Genomic DNA, 26,507 nt, shown 5'->3' with positions numbered 1-26,507 from the left:
CTTCAGTTTGCACACTAAACACGAATGACTGACTTATTACCTACTCCTAAATCTAACCTTCTCTTCAGTTTGAAAGGCTTAAAAAAAACCCAAAAACTCCCTCATACTCTCAACATTTTGGATTTCCCAGGAATTTATGGAGAGCCAGAAAGGGTTATACTTAGAGCAAGAATAAAAAGTTAACCTTATGAATCAGAAAGAAACAGGAGGAGAAAGAATGTTGATTCTTAAATTCATGCACGTACACTTGCTTGAACCCAAACACCTGTTCTCTCAAAGAGAAAAGTACTCAAGCTTCCTAGGTCTGGCTAGGAACGGGAGGAGCAGAAAATAGGCCAGCCGAGCTAGTTCCCCATAGCCAGCTTCCCCCCGACTCCCCTATCGCCAGCACTACATTTCCAGCTGTTACTTTCTTGGCTCGACCTTCTGCTACCTTCCCATAGTGTGATTCCCCAGCCCCACTTCAGCACTCCACGTTCCCGAATGCTCCTCTTGTCCGTCATACGACATGGGATTTTCGTACGATACGCTTACGGGCCTTAGAAACGGGGAGGGTGCTTTCCACTTACTTCAGCTTCCTTCTCCAGCAAGATCTGGTCTTTATTCACTTCCTCATTTTCCACTTTCCTAATGAGAGAGAGCAAAGTCAACTATCCTATGCAAACATTAGTTTTATGTTCATTTTCCTTTTTAATGTCAGTTAAGATGAAAAAAATTCTCATTCAGAATGAGCCTTATAAAGTCTTTTGAAAAATACACTTAATTCATTCTAGTTTACTCTTTAAAAAAAAAAGTTTAGTTCTATAATACAACAAAGAAAAGAGGAAAGTAAAGGAAGGAAATCAAAGAAGTCAGACACGTACAAAATGGAGAACTTAAGAAAACACTTTTATACTCTACATTTATGGCGGGTGGAAGGATCTTTTCCTAAATCCTGGCCTGAATGCTAGTCAAAGTATGGAATTTAACCAAACAATTTTTCTCTGTGATCCCAAACAAACCACACAGATAAACCTCATTTGAAAGAGTGTTTAGAACTCACACACCATCACCTAATTAATATTACTAGAGTTGGTGAACCCCATCAGTGCTTTCCTTTCTTAAAACAGGTATGACATCAGTTTCCAAAATCACGCCACAGGTGAATGAAGGTCCATCTTAAAAAAAGGAACTGGATCTGAATATCTAAGTGAATGAAGCAAAGTAACATCATGAGTGATGGCAAAACTCTTTTGAACAAAATTGCTAAAATAATTTCAGTGCCATGTGGAGAGTGCAATTAAAAACGCACTATCCCTGGGATTGAGTGCCTTCTGAAGCTATTATGTTATCAGAGAATGTGTCAGCCAAACTGGCACAACTTCTTATGATCACTTGAGGGTTTTTTTTAAGCTGGATTTACAGTGTTTATAACAAGTCTGTAGGAAAGTATGATCAGTTAATAAAAGCAGGACTACTACGCTTTAAATACACATTACAGAAAGAAAGCTGGTTTTTTAAATACATTTTTTCCTAAAAAAGGCACAATGTATTTGGGCCAAACAAGCCTCCCTAGTAAACAGAAGCAGATGTTAAAAACAGCCACAGTATAAATGATATCTTTCACTATGGTTTCTGAAGGCAGGATGACAACTATTATGCCAAACTAAAGTGCCTAAAATGTCTAACAGTTGCAAGGAGCAGATATGTTTTGTTCCATGACAGGAAACGTTACGCTGTTGAAAGGTGCTCCCAAAATGCTGGTACTTTCCTTTCAAATTATAGTCCTAAACCTACTATTTCTTTAGCTCTTGAAGGCTGAGACAAGAATAAGATCAATATGGGTCAAGTATCTGCTTATTGCCTCAGGAGAGGCGACCTTTGTCAAGCCAAATTCTGCTGCTGAGAGACAGAAGTATAGAGATGGACAGACAGAAAAGTACAGTACGTACAGAGGAGAGAGAGGTATAATGTAACCATGGGATGACAACCTGCCGCCTCTTTTAAGTCTCTCAGACCGGAAGTTCTCATAGTGAAGGTCCTGGGTCACTTCCTGGAGATCTTGCATGTGGGTGCTGGCAAAGAGAGTAAAAAAATAACTCATTTCAAGCAATATGCTATTTAAAATAAAGTAAGATGGGAAAAACCAACTACCTCACAGAAAAATACCAAGCTTCAGGTTGGCAGTGAGATCAACTAGCAATTAGATACAGGATGGCAAATTGTGGAACTGTCTGAAGAAACTTGTGAGGTCAGGTCCAGCTTAGTGTTTGTTGGGTCATATTCAGGTTCTTAAATCCTGGGGCTTAAGATGGGCATATTCTTGACCTAAATACATTTCTAGAGTGCAGGTGCCTAGCTGTGGATGTAGCAGAAGGGTCTTACCCAAGGTATTCTGTTGCCACTCAGTGGCTAAGTCAAAAAAACCATCCAGCTGCTCTAGAGAGCCCCTGATTTGTTACTGCAAAGGTCCAACTGAGGAAGGTAATGTGCAAATCAGGGTCATGGTTTACTGTGGATGGCGATTTAATAATAATAATAATAATAATAATAATAATAATAATGTTGGCATTTGTTAAGCGCTTACTATGTGCAGAGAACTGTTCTAAGCGCTGGGGTAGACACAGGGGAATCAGGTTGTCCCACGTGGGGCTCACAGTCTTAATCCCCATTTTATAGTTGAGGGAACTGAGGCACCAAGAAGTTAAGTGACTTGCCCACAGTCACACAGCTGACAAGTGGCAGAGCTGGGATTCAATCCCCCTGGAGCAGTCCAGGAAGACTGGGTGAAATTGTAATGATTCCTGTGAAAGACCCCTGAAAATGGATTAGCATCAGGCATAATCAAAAGTAACCCAGAGTGACCCAGAGTAACAGATGAATTGACCCCAAGAAGACCTGTTTGCACATTTGGAGAGCAATCCTTTTGCAGACCCAGAAATAGTTCCATATGTAAGAGCTGTTTTAGACTGTGACCCTGTCATTGGGCAGGGATTGTCTCTCTCTGTTGCTGAATTGTACATTCCAAGCGCTTAGTACAGTGCTCTGCATATAGTAAGCGCTCAACAAATACTACTATTGAATGATAGAGCACCAGGCCTGGGAGGCAGAAGACACTGGGTTCTAATCTTGGCTCTGCCACTTGGCTATGTGGCTAAGTGACGTTGGGCAAGTCACTTCACTTTTCTGTGTCTCAGTTACCTCATCTGTAAAATGGGGATTAATACAGAAAGCCCCTGTGGGACATGGACCGAGTCCAACTGATTAGCTTGTATCTTCCCCAGTGCTTAGTACAGTACCTGGCACACAGTAAGGGCTTAACAAATACTCTCCCTTTCCCCCCCACCCTGGAAAAAAAAAGGACAAAAAAAAAAATCATAGACCAATGCCCTCTGGCTAAGAGCTACTGCAATGGTAATTCTGGACTGGTGCTACCTGGGGGAAACTGGCACAGTAGCCATGCCAACTGCACAGAGGCTGCTATGAGAAAATAGATCAACAATAACATCCAGCAGGGTAGCCTCAGATGGAGAGCAGATGTGACCAAATCTCAAGAATTGAAGAGCCAGCAATCCAAAACAGAATAAGGTTGAGAGTCACAGATGCCAGACCGGGGCCCCCGCTGAAAAGGCCGGAGTAATTAGCAGGCTGCTTGCTGCTGTTTCTCACCGTCATGGTGAATGAAATAAAACATATCCACACAAGGGAAAAAGAGCTGTGGTCTGGCCACCCAAGGTGCCGGGGGTAATTGAGGAACTATTAACTCTATCGAGATGTCATCTGGGGAATTGGGAGGTGTGCCCTAGTAATTCTAAACAAGAAACCAGAGACACTCTTGATTTCACCAATGTCATGAGGAGCCGCAAAGATAATAGGCCTAGTTGTGATCTACAACTTTCATTTACAAAAGTGACGGAAGCTGGCAGTGACGGCTGCTGAATTAGATTTAATCTCCAACATCTCCAAAGAGGTGTCTCTCTGACTTTTTATTCAGTTACAGAAGAATAGATTTTGAGATGCAAATTTGGCCAGTTCATTTTTGTGAAAATATTCTAGGCTACCTCATTCTTTCCCTACATTCCTGAAACCTAACTTGAAGAAAGTGCCTATGATAAAAACGGCAAAGACGTGATTTATTTTAGGGCCTCGATTTATTTCCATAACAAAGACCGGCTTTTTTAAGGGAAAGATTTAATATGCCATTACAGAATGCCACACTGCCTGGAAACTACCTCAGTGTGACCTGTCTTGGTTTCTGTCCCTGCCACCTAGACAGGGGCAAAAGAGCACTGTGCTGAATTGGCTATGACAGTGGGCCAAACCAAAAGTGAATTAGAATCTTTCCAAAATGTTCTGTTACTGAACTTACTGAACTTCTCTGGGGTTACTGAGTTGTGATTATAGCAGAAAGTCAAGGAACATCTGCTCATCTGCTGAATTGCTTCCTCTTGGAAATGAGCCCTGCCTTAAAGAAGCAGTGTGGCTTAGTGGAAAGAGCTTGGGCTTGGGAGTTAGAGTCATGGGTTCTAATCCCAGCTCTGCCGCTTGTCAGCTGTGTGACCATGGGCAAGTCACTTAATTTATCTGAGCCTCAGTTACCTCATCTGTGAAATGGAGATGAAGTCTGAGCGCCCTAATTCGGACAACCTGTTTATCTTGTATCTACCCCAGTGCTTAGAACAGTACTTGGCACACAGTAAGCGTTTAATAAATACCAACATTATTCTTGTTATTATTTAATGGGTGACTGCAGGGATCTGAGATGTCCGAGTTGGCCTTACGCGAGCCAAGACAGCCTTGGACTGTTGGGCTAGGTCTTGTCTGTGCAGGGCTCTAGGAAACGGTTTCTTTTTAAGGGCAATAGCAGTATCTTGTGAGCACATAAGAAATCCATTCTTTAAAGGGAGTTTGTACCTTTTACCCCATTTGTTCTTGAAATAAGCCAGACCCTCCCTATGCTCCCACCCCACAAACACTGTAATTTGAGAATTTATGACCGATAAATTTTGTGAAAAAGCCTGTTCATCTTGGGGTGTAATCTGAAAAGAATCTGGTAGAACACTCTACCAACTGGACTCAGTATTTTCACAGTAGGGTAGCTGTCCTCTAAAGGAGTCAATGACTTAAAAAAGGTACCTATGTTCTAATGCAAAGCAAAACAATCACTTATAGCATGGAAAACAATATTCTCTACGGTAAATGCTTTAGAAGAAAAATGTTACATGTCTTACATTAGCATTGTCCGCAGCTTCAGGAAGTCATTATGTTCTGGATTCTCCACTTCCACCACACCCCATGGATAGAGGCGACCTCGAACCTTTTTCCCTTTGGCTTCGATCAATTGATTGGATCCTACAACTGAAAATGGAATGCTAGCCTGAAAGAAATATATAAAAAAAAAAGGTATGTGAGAAAGGATTCACTAGAGTTAGGATTCAGAGTCAGTTCTGCTTTAATGTGCATTTTTGTTACCTGATTGTGTAGAATGTTATTGAAGAATTTGAGGGAATGTTCTTCCCACAACACGACTCTATTTTGGTATGGCATGACCCACATTAATGTGAATTGACTTGATATATTAGAAGACTCTAGACTGTGAGCTCGTTGTGGGTAGGAAATGTATCTCATGTTATATTGTACTCTCTCAAGCACTGAGTACAGTGCTTTGCACACAGTAAGTGCTCAATAAATACAATTACTATTAAGAAGAAGGAGGAGAAGGAATTATATGTATGTCATCAGTCTAGAAGTGTTTATTTCAATGTGATTTCCATTGCATGAGGCTCTTCAAAAACTAAACTACCATGTTCTAGCAAAACTGAGCATGTATTTGAATTATTTTTCTATCTAACAAGGTCTAACGTCAAACATTCGTTACAGTTAGTCATTTCTTATTTCATAACTACTTGAAGCTGAAAAAGAACTAAATTTTAAAATGCACTAGTGTTCTATGATGCTCACCTTCAGGAGTCTGGTCTGTTCTTTAAAATCCTCATCTTCATCTGATTCTGCATCAGGTAAATGATAAATTTTGATACAGTGCTCTTCAATTTCATCCAGTATCTGAAAGAATGATAAAATTCAAGGGAATAAAGCAAACCTATACAGGGAAGTCTTAAATTTTGGTTAATTTTGGTTAATTTATTCACTAAAAATCATTGAAGCAAAATTACAGTAATTCACGGACTTCAGTCGTGCTCTCATCTTGAGGAACTGAAAACTTTCCAGAGAAATGGATCATATTTCAGACACCAGCTTGGGAACAGTTGAATAAGACTGAGATCTCATACTTAGACCTACTCCAGCACTTAGAATAGTGTTGGGCACATCCTAAGCGCTTATAAACACCATAATTATTATTATTCACTACTGGTGATAGGGGCCTTCCAGCTCTGACAGAACCAACCACATTATCATTGGGTAATCTTAGGATGCTGGCAAACATTTTGGGGTGGCCAGATTTTTTTAAGTGACTGCTACAGACCAGGTCTACTGACAGCATTGACCATTTTTGTAAGGTCTAGAAACAAGTCTAAGTTTTGATGTTCCCTGCAACTGATTCTTATAATTTACACTAATTAGCCTAATTCAAGGAGCAATAAAAGATGATAAGTTTTAGGATGGTTAGTAAATATTTGTGTTTATTAGTAGTCCAGTCAAAGAGATCGTATTTGTGAAATATAAATGAAAAGGGTGTATTCTGGTATATTAGCAAACTGGAAAAATTTAATGGGAACTCTCTGAGTTTATTTCCAGTAATGTTACCCATTTATGTGAGAAGAAGAGGAGAAAGTTTTAAAGAACAATTATCTTCTGGTTTTGCTTTATATAATCTTCTACTAATGTTATTTTGAAAACACTAAAAAAATTTTTAGGATAGTTTAAGAAAAACCCAAACAGAGCCCAGCAAAAAAATCAATCTGAATGGGAGGCTTAAACATAAGCTGACATTTTCATTCATGAAGTTCATTAAATCCAAGACTAGTATTTAATTCACGCTGCTTTGAGAACAAATGAGTAATCAATCATGACTCACCCTTTTCTTCAACCGTTCCCGTTCCTTCAGCGTCAGAGCATCTGCTTTTGCGATAACAGGTACAATATTCACTTTGTTGTGAATAGCCTTCATAAACTCAACATCTAAGGGTTTAAGTCTAAAAGTAAATAAAAATAATTAAGGTCAGGTATTGAAATACAAAATTTCAAGAGCTCAAAAGTACAGATACTGTTTTAAGAACCTTCAAAATTCTAAATGTATGCCAGTTTTGCCTCCTAAAAAGGATATTCTCAAGCTTAATGTGGATATCAAATTCAATGTACAGACTTGAAATATTAGAATACCTACCCATGTCCAAAAGGTGAAATAAAGTAGAAACAGCAGTGCACTCTATTATCTACAATATGTCGCCTATTCAAACCACTTTCATCATGCAGATACCGTTCAAATTGCTCATCAATATAAGAGATTATGGTCTTGAAACTGTAAGTAAAAAATAGACAAAATAAAAAGTTTAATTTAAAAAGTCCACCATTCTGTCCATGAACAGTAAAGAAGCACCTTGTGCAGGTTTTCTAATGCCCAAAGCATGGGCCAAACTTTTCATATTGGTGGTTTACAAAAAGCACCAAGAAAATCAAATGGGGAATCTGTACATCTCAAACCAAACTGGTTTTGTAGGAAATATGACCTCAAATAATAAGGCAGTGGGCTTTTTATTTTTTGCATCAGCTGCCTTGGATTTGATTTGACTTTTAAAATGCTGAATAAAAGCACAAAATACGTAGCCCACTATATTCACCCTAAATAGCATGAGCCATATTTGGCGTGTCACTGAGGCTTCGCTGAAGACCCAACGACGCTGCTGCAGGAAGCTGGAGACCACAGGCAGAACAGCCTAGCAAGGAAATTGAGCCCACTGCACACCATATGCACACATTCTCCAATGCTGGTGTAGTTTTGGGACACCCTCAACGGCGAATACTCCAGGAGTTCTGCAGATCTTGGGGTGAACGTGGGTAATTCACCTAGGTCTTCCAAAGAATTATCAGAAAGGAACAGGATCTTTATGGAACTGGTCCCCTTCTTTCTCCTATTCTGATCCCTAATAAACTTTCAAATCTATTTGGACCCTTGGGAACCAAGCTGAGTTATCGTAAACTAGAAGCTGAACATTGGGTTTTATGGAGCTGTCTCATATTAGTGAACAAATATCCATACCAATTTTCTGCTCCCAAGAATTAACTTCAAGGTTCTACTCATTTATTAGGTCTTTCAAATAAAAACATAATATACAATCAGAGCATTTTGTACAGTAGTTTATCAGTCTGATGTGAAACATAGAAAAATCACTATCGCTAGTCATTTCTCATTATCTTATGCTGATTTCCGCTGCCAAACATGGGCATTAGATTCCTGAAAGTCTTAACGATGGGGCAAAACCACTGTCTAGACTGTAAGCTCGTTACGGGCAGGGGACGTTTCTGCTAATTCTGTTGAATTGTACTCTTAAAAACAGTGCTCCGGTCACAGTACGCATTCAATAGATATGACTGTCAGTATTGTCAAGCGGCTTCTAACAAGTTGGGTGACACTGCAGGCTTGGGAGGGAAGGAAGAAGCATTCTAAGTCTGTCAGATGTTCAAGCAGCAGGAAAAATAAGTTAAACTTCAAAGTTTACCATTAACAGTGCAGTGTACTTTACGACACTTCTGTTACAGAGTCAGTAATTCCTTAGCATTAAATAGGGAACTCAGTTGTAATTACCTGAAGTTAGCCTCTACTTTAAAATGCTAACACAATTAGTTCCCAAAGTGAATGAACCACTGGTACAGTAGTTGAGTAGCCCGATTCTCACCCAGCATTAGAATTATCAAGTGAAAACCAGCAAATGAGAGCTAAACTGGCTTGCGATGACAGGCAGTATTATCTATTGCCATGGAAAACAGTGGCTATTCAAAACTTCATACAAAGTAGCCAAAAGAGTAAAACAGTAAATGATTATGGATATACCTTAAGTCATGACTGGCAAGGGAAACATTCAACAATGTGTGCAGAAGCAACCACACAAGCTTTCAAAATGAACTTTACAAATCTTATGAGAATGGATTGGACTTTGATGACACCTCCTGAAATCTGAGTTGCAGCCTTCAGAAACTTACCAGTCACGGCAATTGATGGCATCACCATATCCTGGTGTATCTACAACTGTCAAACGGAGTTTAACGCCCCTCTCCTCAATTTCAACCGTCGAAGCCTCAATCTGCACAGTCCTTTCAATTTTTTCTAGAGAACCAAAAACCAAACTCACTATTAGAAAGGGTTGCACATTAGATAAAAAACAAAATATATTTATTTGATATCTGTAAATTCTAAAATTGATGTTTCCTAAAGTGGGAGGGTAGACTGTTCTAAGTGCTGGGGTAAATACAAATTCATCACAGTTCCTGTCCTACATGAGGCTCCCAATCTACGTAGGAGGGAGAACAGACAATGAATCCCCATTTTACCGAGGAAACTAATAGAAGTGACAAGTTTGTGGCCACAGGAAAGAGCCGTTAATGTCCCGATTAAATCTTCTGGGGCCACATGACTGTCACTGACACAATTTAAATGGAACCACTATTTATTAATTAATTTGCTATTACATAGTAGAAAGGCAATACAGGGAAATTCCATTCATCCCCCCGAAAGGATCCATGTCATAAACTAAGTTATACTAAGCAAGTGATGAGCCAAGTGAAATTCGGAAAGCTCCAAGCAGACTGGGCAGGTGTACTTTTCTTTACCTGCTGCTCCTGGAATAATCCTTTCTGGATAAAGATCAGTCAGAAACAGACTGTTTATGAGCGTGGACTTTCCCAAACCTGATTCACCTGTGAACAAAACATAAGATATTACCATGAACATACACGAACCCATGTTCACTTATTACTGTCAATCAGTAAAACCTTTCACTGGCAGTGAGCTCCTCTACTCTTAAGTACCAGAGCTGAGGGGCCTACTTTCAATTTTTATTCACATTCATATTCGCTTGAGCTTGGGATTTTCTGATTGACATTTTTTTCTGGGTCTCTTGACCAGTCAGTGTTAATTTGCCTAACTTATTATGTTCTTTTTATAGGTATGCAACTATGAGGAATGGAGGGTTTCACTGAACCAGTGAATGGAAAAGGGCAAAGGGGCAATTTTTAAAAATGCTTTGTTAGGGGAGGCAATTAATACCTGTTTCCTGAATGATTCTAATAACCCTTAAGGAAAATATAGTCAATCCATGGTGTTTATTGACCACCACCATTTTCAAAATACTACTAAGTGCTTGGGTGAGAACAAGGGAGGTCAGAGACCCAATAGTTGCACTCAAGGATCTTAGAGTCTTAAAGGGGAGCCAAAATGATTTACAGAAAGGAGACAACGGAGAGAAAACTAGTTAAAATAAGAGAATAAATAAAAGAATGAGTAAATAATCAGTAGTCCATAAATAGATATACGCGCAGGAAGTTGTAATTCTCTTGAAACTCTCTTGAAGGAAGCTGGATTTTGAGATGACTCAACTTGGGAAAGAGTTGTGGTTTGGCAGATTTGAAGGGGGGGTGGGAGTGGGGGTGGGATGTGTGTGTGAGAAAGAGAGAGAGAGAGCATGCGCGCGAATGTGTGAGCCAGGGGAGGGGGAAGTTCAAGCAGGGGAAGGACTTGAGCAATGGATGGAAACCTGACAGGTGAAAGCAAGATAAAAAAAAAAGAGCTTGCAATGAGCATAAAATGTAGAGAAATGGCATGTAAAATGAGCAGGTATGTAAGAAGGTGACAGCTGGTACAGCCTAGAAGCCACTGGTCAGTAGCTTCTGTTTCCGTTGGGGGGGAAATGGGTAATTAGGCTAAAATGGGATTTAGGCAGTCAATGTCTTCATCTGCTTCAGATGAAGTAATTGGGCTTATTTTGGGAGCAGCTTCCCAAACAGTCCCTCTCAAGTCCCCAACTGGAGCCCGGGGGTGGGGGTGGCGGATTGTGTGTCATCTATGGGAGAGGCAATACCAATCATTTCAATGACACTATCCATCCACTTGGGAGGACTGTGACGTATGCCTCCCACTTTAAAGACCTCTGCCTTGGGACCAAGTCATTGAAAATTTGCACAGAAGAACATCAGATGGAGAGCCGCCCCTCAAAGCAACATTCACACAAGTATCTAAGTGATCCAGTGGATTGGGGAAGGGAGGTGGGGGTGAAGGGAGCCCCATCCCTCTTAATGATGACAACAGCCGGGCAATGAAATGATTAATTATATTTCAACCTTGGGGCTATGACCCCTTCTACCTCCTTTGTTAGGGGGAACAGTTTCTCCCCTCTGAAGTCTCTAACATCCGATTCTTAGACTAACAGGAGATTTTTAAATGGTGAAAAGGTGAAAATAATAGCCCCCGGCTTAACATACATTTAGCAAGATGCATTTTTTTTTTAAACTCTTGACTGCTCTATCGCCCATCCCTTCTACAGTCTAAGCGAGCTCTACAGCAGCCAGTTTCAATTCCCAGGGGTGGCACCGTTGCCCTGGAATCAAGCTGGCACCTCTGCGTGACTTTGGGGTGGCCTGCAGAATGCTACAACTGTGAATCCAGTGTCCTGTGAGGCGCTGGAAGATTCTGTATCATCTTGAGGAGCAAGAACAGAGAGGAAGGATCAAACTCAGAGGAGAGGTAAGCCTTCAGACCCAGTTACAGCTCAGAACGACTTTTTTCCATACTCTAAAAGGCACTACCTAGCATGTGGGACAAGCAGAGAAAAGAACGAGAGGATTGACACACTCGTCGGTAAGTCACAGCTTGAAGATAGAGAGGCACATGATGGCGCCAGAGTCCAAAAAGAAATAGGCTCCTGCACTCAGAGAAAAGGTTTTTCTTCCCCCTGTTCCCCTTATTTTGTAGTTGATTCTTGGTAAATAGTGATAAGAATGAGTGACCATGATTCTTTCCTCAATTAAGACTGGAGTGAACTCTAAAACCACAATAGGTAACTTTTACTTCCTTGCAGTTTTAAGACGGGCTGCCTGGGAAGGGGACAACGTGAGTGCCGGTTAGTTTTCCTGGGCTTCGTGGATTCTCGGCAAAACAGTGGTATTTATCCAACGCTGCCTGTGTACCGGGCACTTCTGCAGCAGACCCTTCCTCTCTTTCCGAACTCATCATTTCGAACTTTCATGTACCTCCAGGAGTGGGAATAGAAAAGCAGGCCCAGAATGGGGTACACACTGCTAGACGCTGTACCTCGCCCCTGAGCTAGTGGCTGGTTTGTCCAGCAGAAGGTCCTGGCAGACCACCTTCTGACACACTGCCAGAGATTCAAGCCAATGTGGGACAGCGTTCCATTTGGATTTGCACCATCCCAGACTTGTCACCCCAACACCAGCTTTATCGCTTACATATTTTACTCCTGCTCCCGGCATTTTGGTACATATGCATATCTTAAAATGCTATCCCATTACCCAGCTAATTCAACTCAAAGCTATTTGTACTATTTCCTGCTATACTGTTTTTCCTCCTGCTCTCACTTTCTGTAAATATTTTTTTGTCTCTCCATGCCACTGCTTTTTAAGCCCCTGGAAGGCAGTGATGAAGCATTCCACTTATGTTTTATTCTCCGGACTGCTCGGTATCATACTTCACACTCAGTAAAACTGTAGAAACAATATGAAGTGCTTACTCTGTTCAGAGCACTGTACTAATCACAGGGAGAGAATTTTCAGGGGGGAACCAGGCATGGACTCTGTTCCTTGGGAAGCCTGAGAAATACCAGAAATGGTGATGTCTCTTGTTCTAGATTAATACTTCTAATTCTTCATTGGTGCTCCCCTTACAAAGGGAATGAAACCCTGTTGTGACTTATTTATACAGTGGTTTAAGCACTATAGGATGCCAAGTGACTGTTCTCTGCCAATGGATTCTGAGTTGTTTAGACATTTCTTTTCTCTTCCATAAACTTCCTCATTCAACAATCCTTAGGCAGTGCATTCTCAAATAATGTTACAACAATTTTTATTTTATCATTTTAGCATCTCCAAGGACCTGTCGACTGTGACCCCATGTGGGGCTGGGACTATGTCTGACCTGATTGATTTGTGTCTACCCCAGCATTTAGAACATTCACTCAATTGTATTTGAGTGCTTACCGTGTGCAGAACACTGTACTAAGCACTTGGGAGAGTAAAATACATCAATAAACAGACACATTCTCTGCACACAGTGAGTTTACAATCTTGTAGGCACTTAGTAAATGCCATAAACAAATTAAAAAAAGAAATAACTATGAGGCAATATCCTTGACTCCTCCCTTTCTTTCACCTCGTATTCAATTATTAGTGGATTTGTCACTAAATCACAGCATTTTCTAGATCTGCCCCATCCTCTCCATCCAAATGACCACCACCCCGATTCTAGGTAGTTAACATACACCAGCTAGACTATACAGTCAGTTTCCTCATTGATCTCCGTGCTTCCAGCCCCTCCCACCACATTTCATTCTGCTAGAGGTGGATTCTAAAGATGTTGTGAAGAAAGAATGGACAGGATTTGATAACAGACTGGACATGTAGGTTAAGTGAGAGACGGGACTTGAGCATAATGCCATGGTTACAGGCCTGTGAGATAGGGAGGACAGTGATTTTATCTACTGTGAGGAGAAAGTCAAGGGGAGGGCAGAGAGTTCTGTTTTGGGCATGTTATGTTTGAGGTGTCTGTGGGACAGCCAAATCCTGAAAGCCTCAAACAGGAGAAGGGCTGACTGTGCTCTAAAATAAACTAGGGAGCTTTGACTTGACACAGAAAGAAATGGGCCACCATCAGAGTTTGGAGTATGGAGAGATTTAGCCAAAATCACGTTTCAGAAAAGCAAATAAGGATGAACTATGAACTGGAGAGGGGAGAGACTGCTAACCAGAAAATCAATAAGGAGGCTGATACGGTAATTATTTTGAAATGCTCTCCCCTATTAAGTTATAGGATCCCTGCGGTGTGGGGGGTTATCTTCTAACTCTATTGTTCTCTCCCACACATTCTGTATGATGTATTCATTAAGTGCAGAGATTCTATCCTTTAGTTAGCTGAACACGGGATCAATCCAGGGTACCAGATCAAAGCTTTATCTTTAAATACTACTATCGATATTTACTGAGCACTTACTGTGTACAGAGCACTGTACTAAGCACTTGAAAGAGTGCAATACTACTAGGAATTAACGAAACGATGAATCAAAAACTATACATCACTATCACCAAACCAAGAGAGAATGACAGAGGCCCATGAAAATGTTGATTAAGCAAATGAGCTTGGAGAAAATCCCTCACTGTCAAATACCTCCAAGGACATAGCCCCACCTTAGTTTATCAGAATAGCAAAGTTAACTGAGGGAAGACATTACCTGATGTCCTAATAAATATTTTAAAGCTCTTTAAATAGTGCTACACAAAATCAACAAAAAGAGATTACTCTATGCCAAGCACTGTACTAAGAGCTGGGGTAGATACAAGGTAATCAAATGGGACACAGTTCCTGTCCCTCATAATCCCTCTTAATCCCCATTTTTCAGATGAGGTAACAGCGGCACAGAGAAGTTAACTTGCCCAAATCATATAGCAGGCAACTGGCAAAGCCAGGATTAGAATACAGGTCCTCCCAGGCCCATGTTCTTTCCACTAGGCCACACTGCTTCTCTAAATCATCAGAATCTTCTGAAGAGCTCATAATTATCGCTTGATTTTGAAGAAAATTCTCTCCATAATTTAATCCTTCTGAATTTCAATGCCCTTAAACTAAGAATTAAGTTCAAATCATTTCTACCAATTACATAATTCAAAGTGAACTTGGGACATTTTCATCATGTTTGTCAATTATTAATTTAGAAAGGAAACATCTATCAGGCATGAAGTGAATTAGAAGCCAGGGAAAGAGGGTTTAATATGGTTCCAACCTGGGTTAGCTAAAAATTCTTAAGAGAAGTTACAAAATATTTGCTTACCAACAACCATAAGTGTGAACTCAAAGCCTTTTTTCACAGATTTCCGATGAACCTGGTTGGGAAGGTTGGCAAACCCAACATAGCCAGGAGTTTCTGGGTTGGTAAACTGAGCAGGCTGTTGCTGAAGGAAAATAAAATGTAAAACGTTAGCCGTTTTTAAATTTTACTTAAAATTACAAATGCCACAAATCGAGGGGTGAGGAATAATACCCAAACCCAAGGCTTAGAAGTTTCACATACATTTTTTTCAGATTGCTATCACTCTACATCTTCAGGACTTGTTTTTCACATTTTTGGGTTTTTGTTTTTTTCTTGTCTTTCTTAGTCTCAAAAAGAACACGGTGGATTTATTTTACTGAGATAAATTTATAGATTTAAAGTAACTTGGTCTATCAATCAACCGTTGGTGTGGACTCCAACAGACTGTTCGTTTCTTATACTAGTGGCTTCTGGCGCAAAGGCCTAGACTAGTAATTATGTAGTAACTGGGAAGAAAATAGCAAGGTGGTTACCTACAACTGTAGCTTCTCTCCAGACCCAAATAACAAAGTAAAAGGAATCTGGCAGCTGGGCTGGGGGGTGAGGGGGAAGGGGAAAGAGAAGAAAAGAGGTGAGGGACAGGATTTCTCAATTCTCGCTCCCCAGCTGCACCACGCCAGTGGTGATGATAATGGTATTTAAGCGCTTACCATGTGCCAGGCTCTGTTCTAAGCACTGGAATGGATACATGCAAATTGGGTTGGACGCAGTCCCTGTCCCATGTGGGGGTCATAGTCTCAATTCCCATTTTACAGATGAAGTAAATGAGGCACAGAGAAGTCAACTGATTTGCCCAAAGTCACCCCGCAGCAGGCAAGTGGCGGAGCCGGGATTAGAACCCATGACATCGCTTTTGCCTATGAAATAATACATGGGAGAAACTGACAAATTTGGGTGGGGATGCAAGTTATGAAGCATTGGTCCTCTCCTCCTTTCTGGCTACCCCCATTCAGTTCCTAGGCCTCTCCTCCCAGTATCAGGAAAAAAATCATCCGGGAAAGTGCAGTCTGCTATGCTTGTAAGAGCGGAACTGTTATGTTCTAAAACATGAGAACAAAAAATGTTATACTGGAGCAGACCTGCGGCCCATCAAGGCCAATAATCTGTTCAAGAGTGTCACCAACGTGACACCTGGAGACTATGAATGCTGCCTTTCTTGACATACAACTTCATGGTACTGGATGCCAACATTTCCCATCACAACCCTAAAAAGCAATAATTACTTGTAGAGTAAAAACTACAGTTTTTATTTGGGCTTTGAGCCACTCGGGAATGATACTGTCAGAAAGGTTTCTAGCTCTATGACCAATGTACCCGATGAAGTCCGATCTCTTACCTTAGACATCTTCAATGTAGTTCAGTCAATCTGTAATAAAGCATTGTCAATTTAGAACCAACTGAACTGGACAAGACATTCAAATCCCCACAATGTAGGCAAAACAGTTCTCCTAACACAAGGACGAGGAGGGAAATGAAGAAACTTTAGTCTCCCTGTACAGTTGCCAAAAGTAAAAAGCTAAAGGGGAAAATTTTGATGGAAGAATCTGCGCCATTTTTGCCTGCTACTTCTTGCACTAAATTTTACCTATTGGAATTGTAAAAAAAAATATGACTGTTGTTGCATACAAGTATAATCTGCCGTCATGCCGATTTATTTAATGATATCCTATGGTCAACCCATACGCAGTCTTGAGAGTTGGACTCTCACCCCTTGTTAAGCACAGTTAGGGCTTAACAAGTACCATTATAATCATTATTATTATTACTGTCTTTGAGGGAAGGGTGTCTTTGTTATCTTCCTTTGTATATTCAGGCTGTGTTTAGCCTAAAGTGATCACTTAAATCAATATCGCTGGCAGACTGGTAGGAAGCTTGTAGTACTCTATCGGTTTCAGCCTGCTTTGGTCCTCTTTGCCTTCCTTCCCTGACACCACCTGCTACTGCTCCCAAACCGATTCAGAGTTCGAAACAGAACATTGTTTTAAAAGAAAGGCACCCACAGATCAAGCCGCCTCCCGTTCCCCCAAGTCTGTCCTGATTCTCCATTCTTATTACAGAGTCACTGTCTCTCCGTAGCTACTTGTGCTTTCTTTCTAAATCCTCCCCTCTTTCCACTTTCTCTTTTCTCCCTCCATTTGGACTCCACAGCAGCCCTGAAACTCTCCAACTGGCTCCACCGCAGGAGCTAGCATTCCACAGTTCCTTTTGCTCTTTATTGTCCTGGTCCATTTGCTTGCCTTGTCTCTGTACTTCCCCGCTGTTTTCATCCTAACTCATCCAATCAATCGATGGTATTTATTGAGCTTGGCGCTGTATTGATACAATAGGATAAAGTAGACCTGATCCCTGACCACAAGGAGCTTACAGACTGGAGCGAAAGACGGACATGAAAATAAACTACAGGGGGATATGTACGAGTGCTGTGGGGGTGGGGTGCAAATCAAAGTGCTTAAGGGGCACAGACTGGAGGGTGTAGATGATGCAAAAGGGAGGGCAAATAAACAGCTTAGTCAGGGAGGGACTTTTGGAGGAGATATGCTTCTAATACGGCTCTGGAGATGAGGGCACATCCATTACTAAATGCACTCTCGTATTCATCCTGTAAAATCCCGCCTCCACGCAGTCTCTCATCACCTCTCCCATCTCGCTGCTGACCCTTCCGCCAGGCTTCACGGAATCCCCGTTTGACGACTCCTTAGATTTTCACTTGGCACACAGTGCACCCTCTTAGGTTGGCACCTGGAGAGTTTCCAGTTCTCTACTAGTTTCGACTATGAGAAGGAGAGTCAAGCAGAGGCCTATCCATTTCGTTCCTAGCTTGGCCAGTGGCTAGCGAGGGGAAGGCAACCTGCTACAAGTCAAGAGTCTCACGTGCTGGGCAGTAGCGGCACGGGAGAGTCAAGGGCAGAGATTCAGGTTCACTGTGTGGAAGGAGGCAAAGGTAAACCACTTCCGTATTTTTACCGAGAAAATTCTATGGATGCTCTACCAAATTTTGCAGATGGAGGTGGGGTGTTCTGGGAGAGATGTGTCCATGGCGTCACTATGGGTCGGAGATGACTCGACATCCCAAGATACGTAGTGCACCCTCACCGCCTCTCTGTTGCTCTCACCAGTGGGGGTTTCATCTTCTTGGAATCCCCCTCCTCACAGGAAAGGGGATTGAACTACTCCTGTCTCACAGAATCTTATATAATCTCATATCCATCACTAACCACCTCCCTACTCTGGCCCTCTCACCACTATAACCTTTGGTTGCTGGTGGACTCACACCTTCCTTTCTTAATTCCTTCCTCATCTTTCCCCACTCCACCCCCTCTCCCAAACGGATCCATGGAAACTTAGTTATCCAAGTTGATAATCCTACAGATTCTCCTATTTTCTGATTCTGCTCTCTATTCTAATCAGTGATATTTATGGAGCGTTTCCTGCGTGCGGAGCACTGAATTACAGTGCTTGGCAGAGTACGACACAAGTCCGTTGATGGACGCATTCCCTACCTACACCAACTCCACCTAACACTGGCTCATCTTGGAACCTCTTTACCAAATGCTATTTCACCTGGAATGGAACACGCTTCCATTATCAGATCTTAACCTCTTAATCTGCCATTCACTATCTACAACAGCCCACCCTCCACACCTGTTCTCTGCTCTTTGCTGTGATCTTCAGTCTCATAATCCTCTTCCCTTTTCCTAAAGTACTTCACCCTTCCTGACGTCACTGGCGGCCTTCCTCTCCCGAGATTTGAGAAGCCAAATCTTTAATTTGACCCTCTCCATTCCCTGGACCGCACGGATTCTCTGCTAACCTTGGCTTATAAACCCTAGGGTCTGTTTGGATCATCCCCACTGTTCACTTCCTCCTTTTCTGCACTTACGTAGCTGAGTGTATTGCCAAGAATCCAGGAACCAAAGAGATCTTTAGCTACGATAAATTTACCTCTCACTGAGTCTCCAACCTGTAACAAAACCACGCTATGTTTTCTCTATCGCTTACCTTCCTTAATCATCACCTCCTAACCTAGCCCCCACCCCGAACCCACCAATCCTTGGGTGGTCTCGGATCTTTCCTCCCTAGCTTGCTGACACCCACATTCTTCTGTTAATAAGATCTGCTGCTGTCAATGTATGCTTTTATTGTCAAGAATCAACAAAGCATTGATCTACAGGTTATTAATATTAAAGCGCTTACTGTGTTCCAGGCACTGTACTAAGCGCTGGGTTGGATACAAGCAAATTGGGTTGGACACGGGCCCTGTCCCATATGGGGCTCACAGGTTCGATTCCCATTTTACAGATGAGGTAACTGAGGAAGAAGTTAAGTGACTTGCCTTAGGTCACAGCAGACAAGTGGCAGAGCCGGAATTAGAACCCAAGACCTTCTGACTCCCAGGCCCGTGCTCTATCCACCATGCCATGCTGCTTCTCCCAGAATCAATGGTCCTTACGGAGTGCTTACTATGGGCAGCACACTGTACTACACGCTTGGCAGACTACAATACAACAGAGTCGGCAGCTATGTTTCCTGGCCACAATGAGCTATTATAGTGTAGAGCTGTAAAACAGAAACTCTGACTAGACAGATGAGAGATGGGGGTGAAATGACCGTTCAGGAGCGTTCAATCAATGTCAATTATTTTTTGTTTAGGCTGAGGCTTTTTTAAGTCATGGAAGACACTTGAAAGGCATGAATCAGAGAGGTAAATGGGATCAGAAAGATTATGGGCAAGCCCGGCAGAATGATGGATGTGCCTTAGCTGGCACTGGGAAACCTCTGAAGTGACTGAAGAAGGAAAGGTGAGGTAAATGGTAATGAGCTCTCAGATGATTATGGCTAGGAAATATGAACTGGGTGGAAGATATTACAGTAGAATATGGGGAAGTGGGAATATGAGAGTTGCAATAAATCCAATGATTATCAAAAACATAGGATTTGAAAGAGAGATGTAGAAAAAAAAAAAGAGATTTTTAGAAATGTTGCAGAAAAGGAGCAGTACCATTGGGCCACAGTTTGGAGAAAGGGAAGAATCAAAGCCATAACTAAAACCGAAAGTTGTAGGAGAAAAGTCCCCTACAGACTTAGTACTTGCACTGTCCTTCCTGCCGCCTGGTAATGAGAACTCCTGGGTCCGCCCACTACCTAGACCAGCCTCCCTCCTCCTCCTGACCACTCTGAGTGAAGCCCACCTTTGCAATTTTTCAATCTCTGGCCACCTTGCAGCAGTTTCTAACTCTGGATTGGTGGCGTGGAGCGGTAGGGTACCCTCCGCTCAACCAAATATGTAGCCGATACATTTATTACTGCTTTTTATTGCTTTTTTATTACTATTAAACTCTTCAAAGCCCATTACATTTCTTCCTTCACGACAACTACTCCCATCACCCTCCCTTTCAGCTCCATTTTAAAATTTTAAAATAAGGAAGTTGAAGCAGGAAGCAATGGCAATTATTTCTTCCCTTATTATTCAGCACAAGTATTTTTGCCCTGAGAGCTTGTCTTGCCGGTAATTTTAAATAGAGGCCCCAACCTACCACAAACTGTGGGGTAGGGATTGTCTCTGTGTGTTGCCTAATCGTACTTTCCAAGCGTTTAGTACGGTGCTCAGCACAGAGTAAGCGCTCAATAAATACGACTGAATGAATGAGGATATATCTGCAAAATATTTTCATTGTGACAAGTGCTAAATTAATCTCTTCTCTTCAGAGAGCAATACAAGTCATGCACTTGCTAAAAATTGACAAATTAGATTGAATCCTGCATCCCTCACGCTTCCTTACCCCTGACCCAAAAGTAGTCCAAAAGTAAATATTTTGGGGAAGTTTCTAATCTGGGCACATGTAAGAAGTTGAAGAACCACAAATACGCTCACAAATTTATACAGTTAATCCAATAATCAGCCACAGCTTCGGCAAGACTGTTGTAAATATTTCCACTATGTCCAGATAAGCCCGGGGGCCAGTGGTAGGAAGAAGGCATCATATGCTTTACTAAATGGTGCAATAATTCTGGTATTTGATAAATGCTTACTTTGTGCTAAGCACTGTACTCGACGCTGGGGTACATGCAAGATGATCAGGCCCCACATGGGGTTCACAGTCTGAGGAGGAGGGAGAACAGGTACCGAATCCCCATTTTGCAGGGAGACAACTAAGGCATGGGGAAGTTAAGTGACTTGCCCAAGGTTACACAGCAGATAAGTGGTGGGGTCACGATTAGAGGAACCCCGGTCCCAGGCCCAGGCTCTTTCACTAGGCTATGCTGCTTCTCGGCTTCGAAGGATAACAATGGAATAAAGTTTTCTGGAGCCCTGGACTCTCCAAAGGAAAGTACCCATTTACTCTTTCCTGAAACTCCAATTTATAATATAAAGTCAAGGGCCCTGCCTTAGTAGCCACCATGGTCTCTGGCATCCGTTTTTTCAGAATTCCTCCTGGATGTTTCTCCTCCATGAAGTGCCCTAAGTGGTCTTCGGTCAGTAACCTTCCCCACTAGCCCCTGGAGAAACCATCGTCTCTAGAACCCAGATTTCCCGATTCCCAGAACTGTGTTCTTTTCTCTGGGAATAGCAGGGTGAGAGTCTATCTACAAATAATCCATAAATCGGATTTTCACCAACTGTTTGTCTGCATACCCCACAATACAGTCAAGAGGGCACCGTACGACTTCTCCCTGGACTCTGCTTTTGGTGAACTCGAGGTCTCGTCTACTGTCGGGATCACGGCTAACAAGGCAGGTTTGTTTAATGTACTAATTTAGCATGACTCATATGTGTTAATGAAAACTCACTTTGGTAAGACAAACAAACACTATCCGGTGATGAAAATCTTACATAATTTTGTTAACGAAAAACTCCCTTCTCATGCAGCTTAAAACAGAGCCCAAAGAGCAATGTGAGGGAAATTCTTTATCTAATACCCAGCCTAATGTAATAGTTCCCTTTGTCAACTTAATAACATAGGCTGGTTAAAAAGCCTCCATCCAATCAACCAGCTTGAAACTTTTTAGGTGATCACATTTTTTTTTTCCTATCAGGCTTTAGCTTTCTTCATTACTGGAAAAACTCAGGAAAAACAGAAAATAGCATTAAACCCATAACAAAGGGACACATTTCTGGAACCTGAAGAGTCAGGAAATGCTTACTGCCACTGTCTAAAAGATAGTGATAAAGCTAAGAGTATGTGGTTTGTACATGAACACATGCTATTCAGAGTAACTTCTTTCTGTAGCTGTGTCCAATACACAGATATATTTAGTTATTTACCAAAAATAAACACGTGCTGGTTAGGAGACAAGAACTGATGTTCGGGGAGCAATATGCAAGCTTGATTTTGAGCCGCGTACTTGTGAGCAATTCTTACCTATAAAGATGGCGCTTAAAACTATCAGTTAACACGAGAGCCAAAATTTCGCAAAAGTTTCTACAGCTGTTCTTTCTAAAACTAAAAATAAATTCACAATTTGACTTGGAAGAATCCCAGAGGTGGACCAGTAAGATCTTCTGTTATGACTAATGCGGGGAAAATTTCCGATTTCCAGTGTGGAAAGAATGTTTATTGAGAGGTATGTAGAGTCTGTCACATCAAAAATGAAAATACTGACTCTGTAAACATATATGTCGTGGCCATTGTCTAGTGGATAGTCAGAAGGACCTGGGTTCTAATCCCGGCTCCGCCATTTCTCTGCTGTGTGATCTTCGGCAAGTCACTTCACTTCTCTGTGCCTCAGTTACCTCATCTGGAAAATGGGGAGTAAGACTGGGAGTCCCATGTGGGACAGGGAATGTGTCCAACCTGACTAGCTTGTAAGTGCTGATTAGCCAGCGCTTATAACAGTGCGCGACACATAGTAAGTGCTTAAATACCATCATCATCATTATTATTACTACACTAATGCACTCTACCAGAATGACTGAAAAATCAAAGAGCACTAAAATACTTAATTAACCTAAAGACAGCTGATGCAGGAAAAAAGAGGCAAAAACCATTTTTGATTAGTGGTATCTGGGACTAATGAACTGAGCCAAATCTGTTGAACCCTGAGCATGTGTATATATATGTAGTTTATGTATGAACATATACGGAACACAAAAGAGTCTGGTCGGACACAGACCCTGCCCCCACTGGGGCTCACTGCCACAGCAGGAAGGAGATCTGGTACTGAACACCCATTTTACAGATGAACAACAGCAACAACAGAAAAAGCACAGAGAAGTGACTTGTCCCAATTACTCAGCAGGCAAGTGGTGCAGGCAGGATTAGAACTCAGGCCCAGGCTCTTCCCACTAGACCATTCTCCTTCTCCGGATAGATGTCCAAATGGTGTAGTGAATAGAAAATGGCGCTGGGAGTCAGAAGGTCATGGGTTCTAATCCTGTCTCTGCCACATATCTGCTGTTACCTTAGGCAAGTCACTTCACTTCTCTGTGCCTCTTACCTAATCCATAAAATATGGATTGAGCCCCATGTGGGACAGGGACTGTGACCAACCCAACTTGCTTCTATTCACCCCAGCGCTTAGTATAGTCCTTGGCAAATAGTAAGTGTTTAACGAATACCGTTATTATTATTATTATTAAATGGAATTCCATAGTGGATACTGGCAACAGCCTGGTCTTAGAGGTTTTTCTCCAGCTTTTGCATCTTGAGGGTGGTAAGTTCAATACCCAGAAGAAAACACTTCTCACAGACGCAGCAGGTGGGAACCATTGGGAATTCACTACACCATGCAGATAGGCTCATGAGGGATCTGAGTCCAAAATGGGTTACTGGAGTGATAGTTTGCGATGCAGTCAACAGTACTTACTTATTAATCTCCTCATTTTTCCATCCTATTACCAGTTGGAGCCTTTTCTCCTGCTCCCATTATTTACAACTTGCTTCTAGACTGTAAGTTTCCTGTGGGCAGGGTATGGTTCTGTTTATTGTTGTACTGCAGTCTCCCAAGCGCCTAGTATAGTGCTCTGCACACGGTGAACGCTCAATAAATGCGACTGACTGGCCTTCATTAGATTGTAAACTCTATGAAAGCAGGCACTAGCTTCGGCTTTTCTCCCACCCTCCTAAACGCTCAGTAAAATGTTCTGCTCAGACTGGGTATATAATAAGTACTGATTGCCTGGAGAAGGGAGGGGTGTGAAGTGGTTCACTGCTACACACTAGGGTCGATGTTAAGAAAGAAATACCACATAAGCCCTCCAAGGAGCCTGGCAGGACGATCAGAGTCCATCATGGACTGGATGGACTTCTGATTTGACCCAGCATTAGCATTTTTTTCACTCTTATTCCCACTTCCAAAATCTAGACTATCAGGTAGTCTTGGCATGGGATTTGAAGAACTTTCACCATGATGTTGGATGAAATTTAGGGCAGTCAAACTCTCCTCCGAAATGAAGTGCGGTTCTTTGGAGAACTTGGGGTCATTTCTTCCCAATAACCCACTTTTAGGGATTAGATCACAGGCCTGGGAGTCAGAAGGACTGGGTTCTAATCCCAGCTCCTCCATTTATCTCCTGTGTGACCTTGGGCAAGTCACAACTTCTCTGTGCCTCAGTTCCTTTTATCTGTAAAATGGGGAGTAAGACTGTGAGCCCCATGTGGGACATGGACTCTGTCCGACCTCATTAGCTTGTATCTACCCCAGCGCTTAATACAGTGCCTGACACATAGTAAGCGCTTAACAAAAGCATTAAGAAAATATTCCTAAATAGGGGACTACAAAGTTATTTTTACATTATGACACCAGGAAAGATTTTGGCCGTTGAATTTTTAAAGAGTCTTTGCTGCAGTTTTAAAACCTTTGAATTGCCCTTAAAAGGAACTGAAAAGACAACGATTTCATATTTAATAGCCATTACTAATTTGTCCCAGTCCAATTTTTTAAAAGTACAATCTAATAGGGACAACACTGCTTTTCTATATTGCAACATTTAAGACTAGAATTAAGAAGACACCCAAAATCGCTGAAAAACTTAAAATCGTCAGCAAAGTGTAGAGAAACGGCAAAAGCCTAGATGCAGGTCAGGAGACTACATTGTAACTCTACTTTCTAAAGTGGTTATGTGAAGGAGATGGTGAAGCTTTTCTTTGGATGTTTATTCTAGAAGCAAGGTATCACCTCCAATCGATCCCGCAATAGTATTAGTTGGGTGCTTATAACTGTGCCAAGCTCTTGGAAGCAAACAGTAGAGTTAGTAGACATGATGATTCCTGCCCTCGAGGAGCTTGCGATCTTACAGTGGAAATCAGGAGGAACATTTCATCACACAAAGATAAAAATGAAGACAGAGCATGGGCCTGGGAATCAGGAGACCTGGGTTGTAGTTCCTCAGTTCTTCAGGTTGACTGACAGAGGAAGTTTCATGGGAGGCAAGACAAGTTTTTGCAAGACACAAACACAAACCTAAAAAAATTGGATTGGGGCAAATTAGTAATGGCTGTTAAATATGAAATCATTGCTTTTTCAAGACACAAACCATACCGGTCAGGCTTCAGTCTTCCACCAAGGGCAGCCGATTCCTGAAATTTGGGGAGGGGATCCTAATAGTACTAGGAGCTTGTTTCAGGCCTAAAGACAGTCTTAAGGGGGTCACTGATGAAGGCCCAACCATGCGATTCCTCTTCAAACCCACCAAGCCTGGGTCTTAATAATGGCAGACTGCCTCTTCACAGACCAGAAACATTGTGCCCTAGTGGAAAGAGCACGGGCCTGGGAGTCAGAGGACCTGGGTTCTGATCCAACTGCTTGCTGTGTGACCTTGGGCAAGTCGGTTAGCATCTCTGTGCCTCAGTTCCCTCATCTGTAAAATGGGGATTAAATCCTCCTCCCTCCAATTTAGACTGTGAGCCCCAGGTGGGACAGGGACTCTGTTCAATGTGATCAACTCTACCCAACCCCAGTGCTTAGAACAGTGCTCGACATATAGTACGTACTTAACAATACTATTAAAAAAAAAGAGAGAGCAAGGGTGACACAGAATGGAGAGTAGGGGAAATGAGGGCTTAGTCTGGAAAGGCCTCATGGAGGAGATGTGCTTTTAAGAAGGCTTCGAAGGTTAGGAGAGTTGTGGTCCGTAGGATACGAAGGAGTGGGGGAGTTCCTGGCCAGGGGCAGGATATTGAGCGAGAGGGTAAGCGGTGGGGTAGACAAGATGGAGGTACAGTGTGTAGGTTGGTAGGAAATCAGTGAGGTAAGGTAGGAGGGGGCAAAGTGATTGAGGGCTTTAAAGTTGATGGTGAAGAGTTTCCGTTTGATGTGGAGAGGGACGGGCAACCATCCTGGAAGTTCCTGAGGAGTGGGAAAATGTGAACTGAACTTCTTTTTAGAAAAATGATCCAGGCAGCAGAGTGAAATATAGACCAGAGTGGGGAGTGGCAGGAAGGTCAGTAAGGAGGCTGATGCAGTAGCCAAGGTGGGATGGGATCTGGGATAGATACAAGAGAATCAGGTGTCACTCTAGACTATAAGCTCGCTGTGATCAGG

The 26,507-nt window shown here is 42.1% G+C and overlaps 1 protein-coding gene across 3 annotated transcripts in view; it reads right to left on the bottom strand.

Annotated features, from left to right (window-relative positions):
• SEPTIN2 (septin 2) overlaps window positions 1-26,507 on the bottom strand; it is a 40,700-nt gene that overhangs the window by 6,024 nt on the left and 8,169 nt on the right. For all 3 annotated transcript variants that reach the window (XM_029068732.2, XM_029068733.1, XM_001513209.6), the window contains exons 2-11: window positions 16,363-16,392; window positions 14,988-15,108; window positions 9,766-9,852; window positions 9,139-9,262; window positions 7,325-7,459; window positions 7,016-7,133; window positions 5,941-6,042; window positions 5,211-5,356; window positions 1,971-2,054; window positions 570-627 (exon numbers count right to left, since the gene is read on the bottom strand). In XM_029068732.2, coding sequence (XP_028924565.1) covers window positions 570-627; window positions 1,971-2,054; window positions 5,211-5,356; window positions 5,941-6,042; window positions 7,016-7,133; window positions 7,325-7,459; window positions 9,139-9,262; window positions 9,766-9,852; window positions 14,988-15,108; window positions 16,363-16,371 — 984 coding nt within the window. In that variant the 5' untranslated portion in view covers window positions 16,372-16,392. The remainder of the gene's footprint in view (window positions 1-569; window positions 628-1,970; window positions 2,055-5,210; window positions 5,357-5,940; window positions 6,043-7,015; window positions 7,134-7,324; window positions 7,460-9,138; window positions 9,263-9,765; window positions 9,853-14,987; window positions 15,109-16,362; window positions 16,393-26,507) is intronic.

This window comes from Ornithorhynchus anatinus, chromosome 7 (genome assembly GCF_004115215.2).
Source record: "Ornithorhynchus anatinus isolate Pmale09 chromosome 7, mOrnAna1.pri.v4, whole genome shotgun sequence".
In the NCBI taxonomy this organism is placed as follows: Eukaryota; Metazoa; Chordata; class Mammalia; order Monotremata; family Ornithorhynchidae; genus Ornithorhynchus; species Ornithorhynchus anatinus.
Note: the sequence above shows the minus strand (reverse complement) of the source record. Positions and strands in the feature narration are given on the sequence as shown.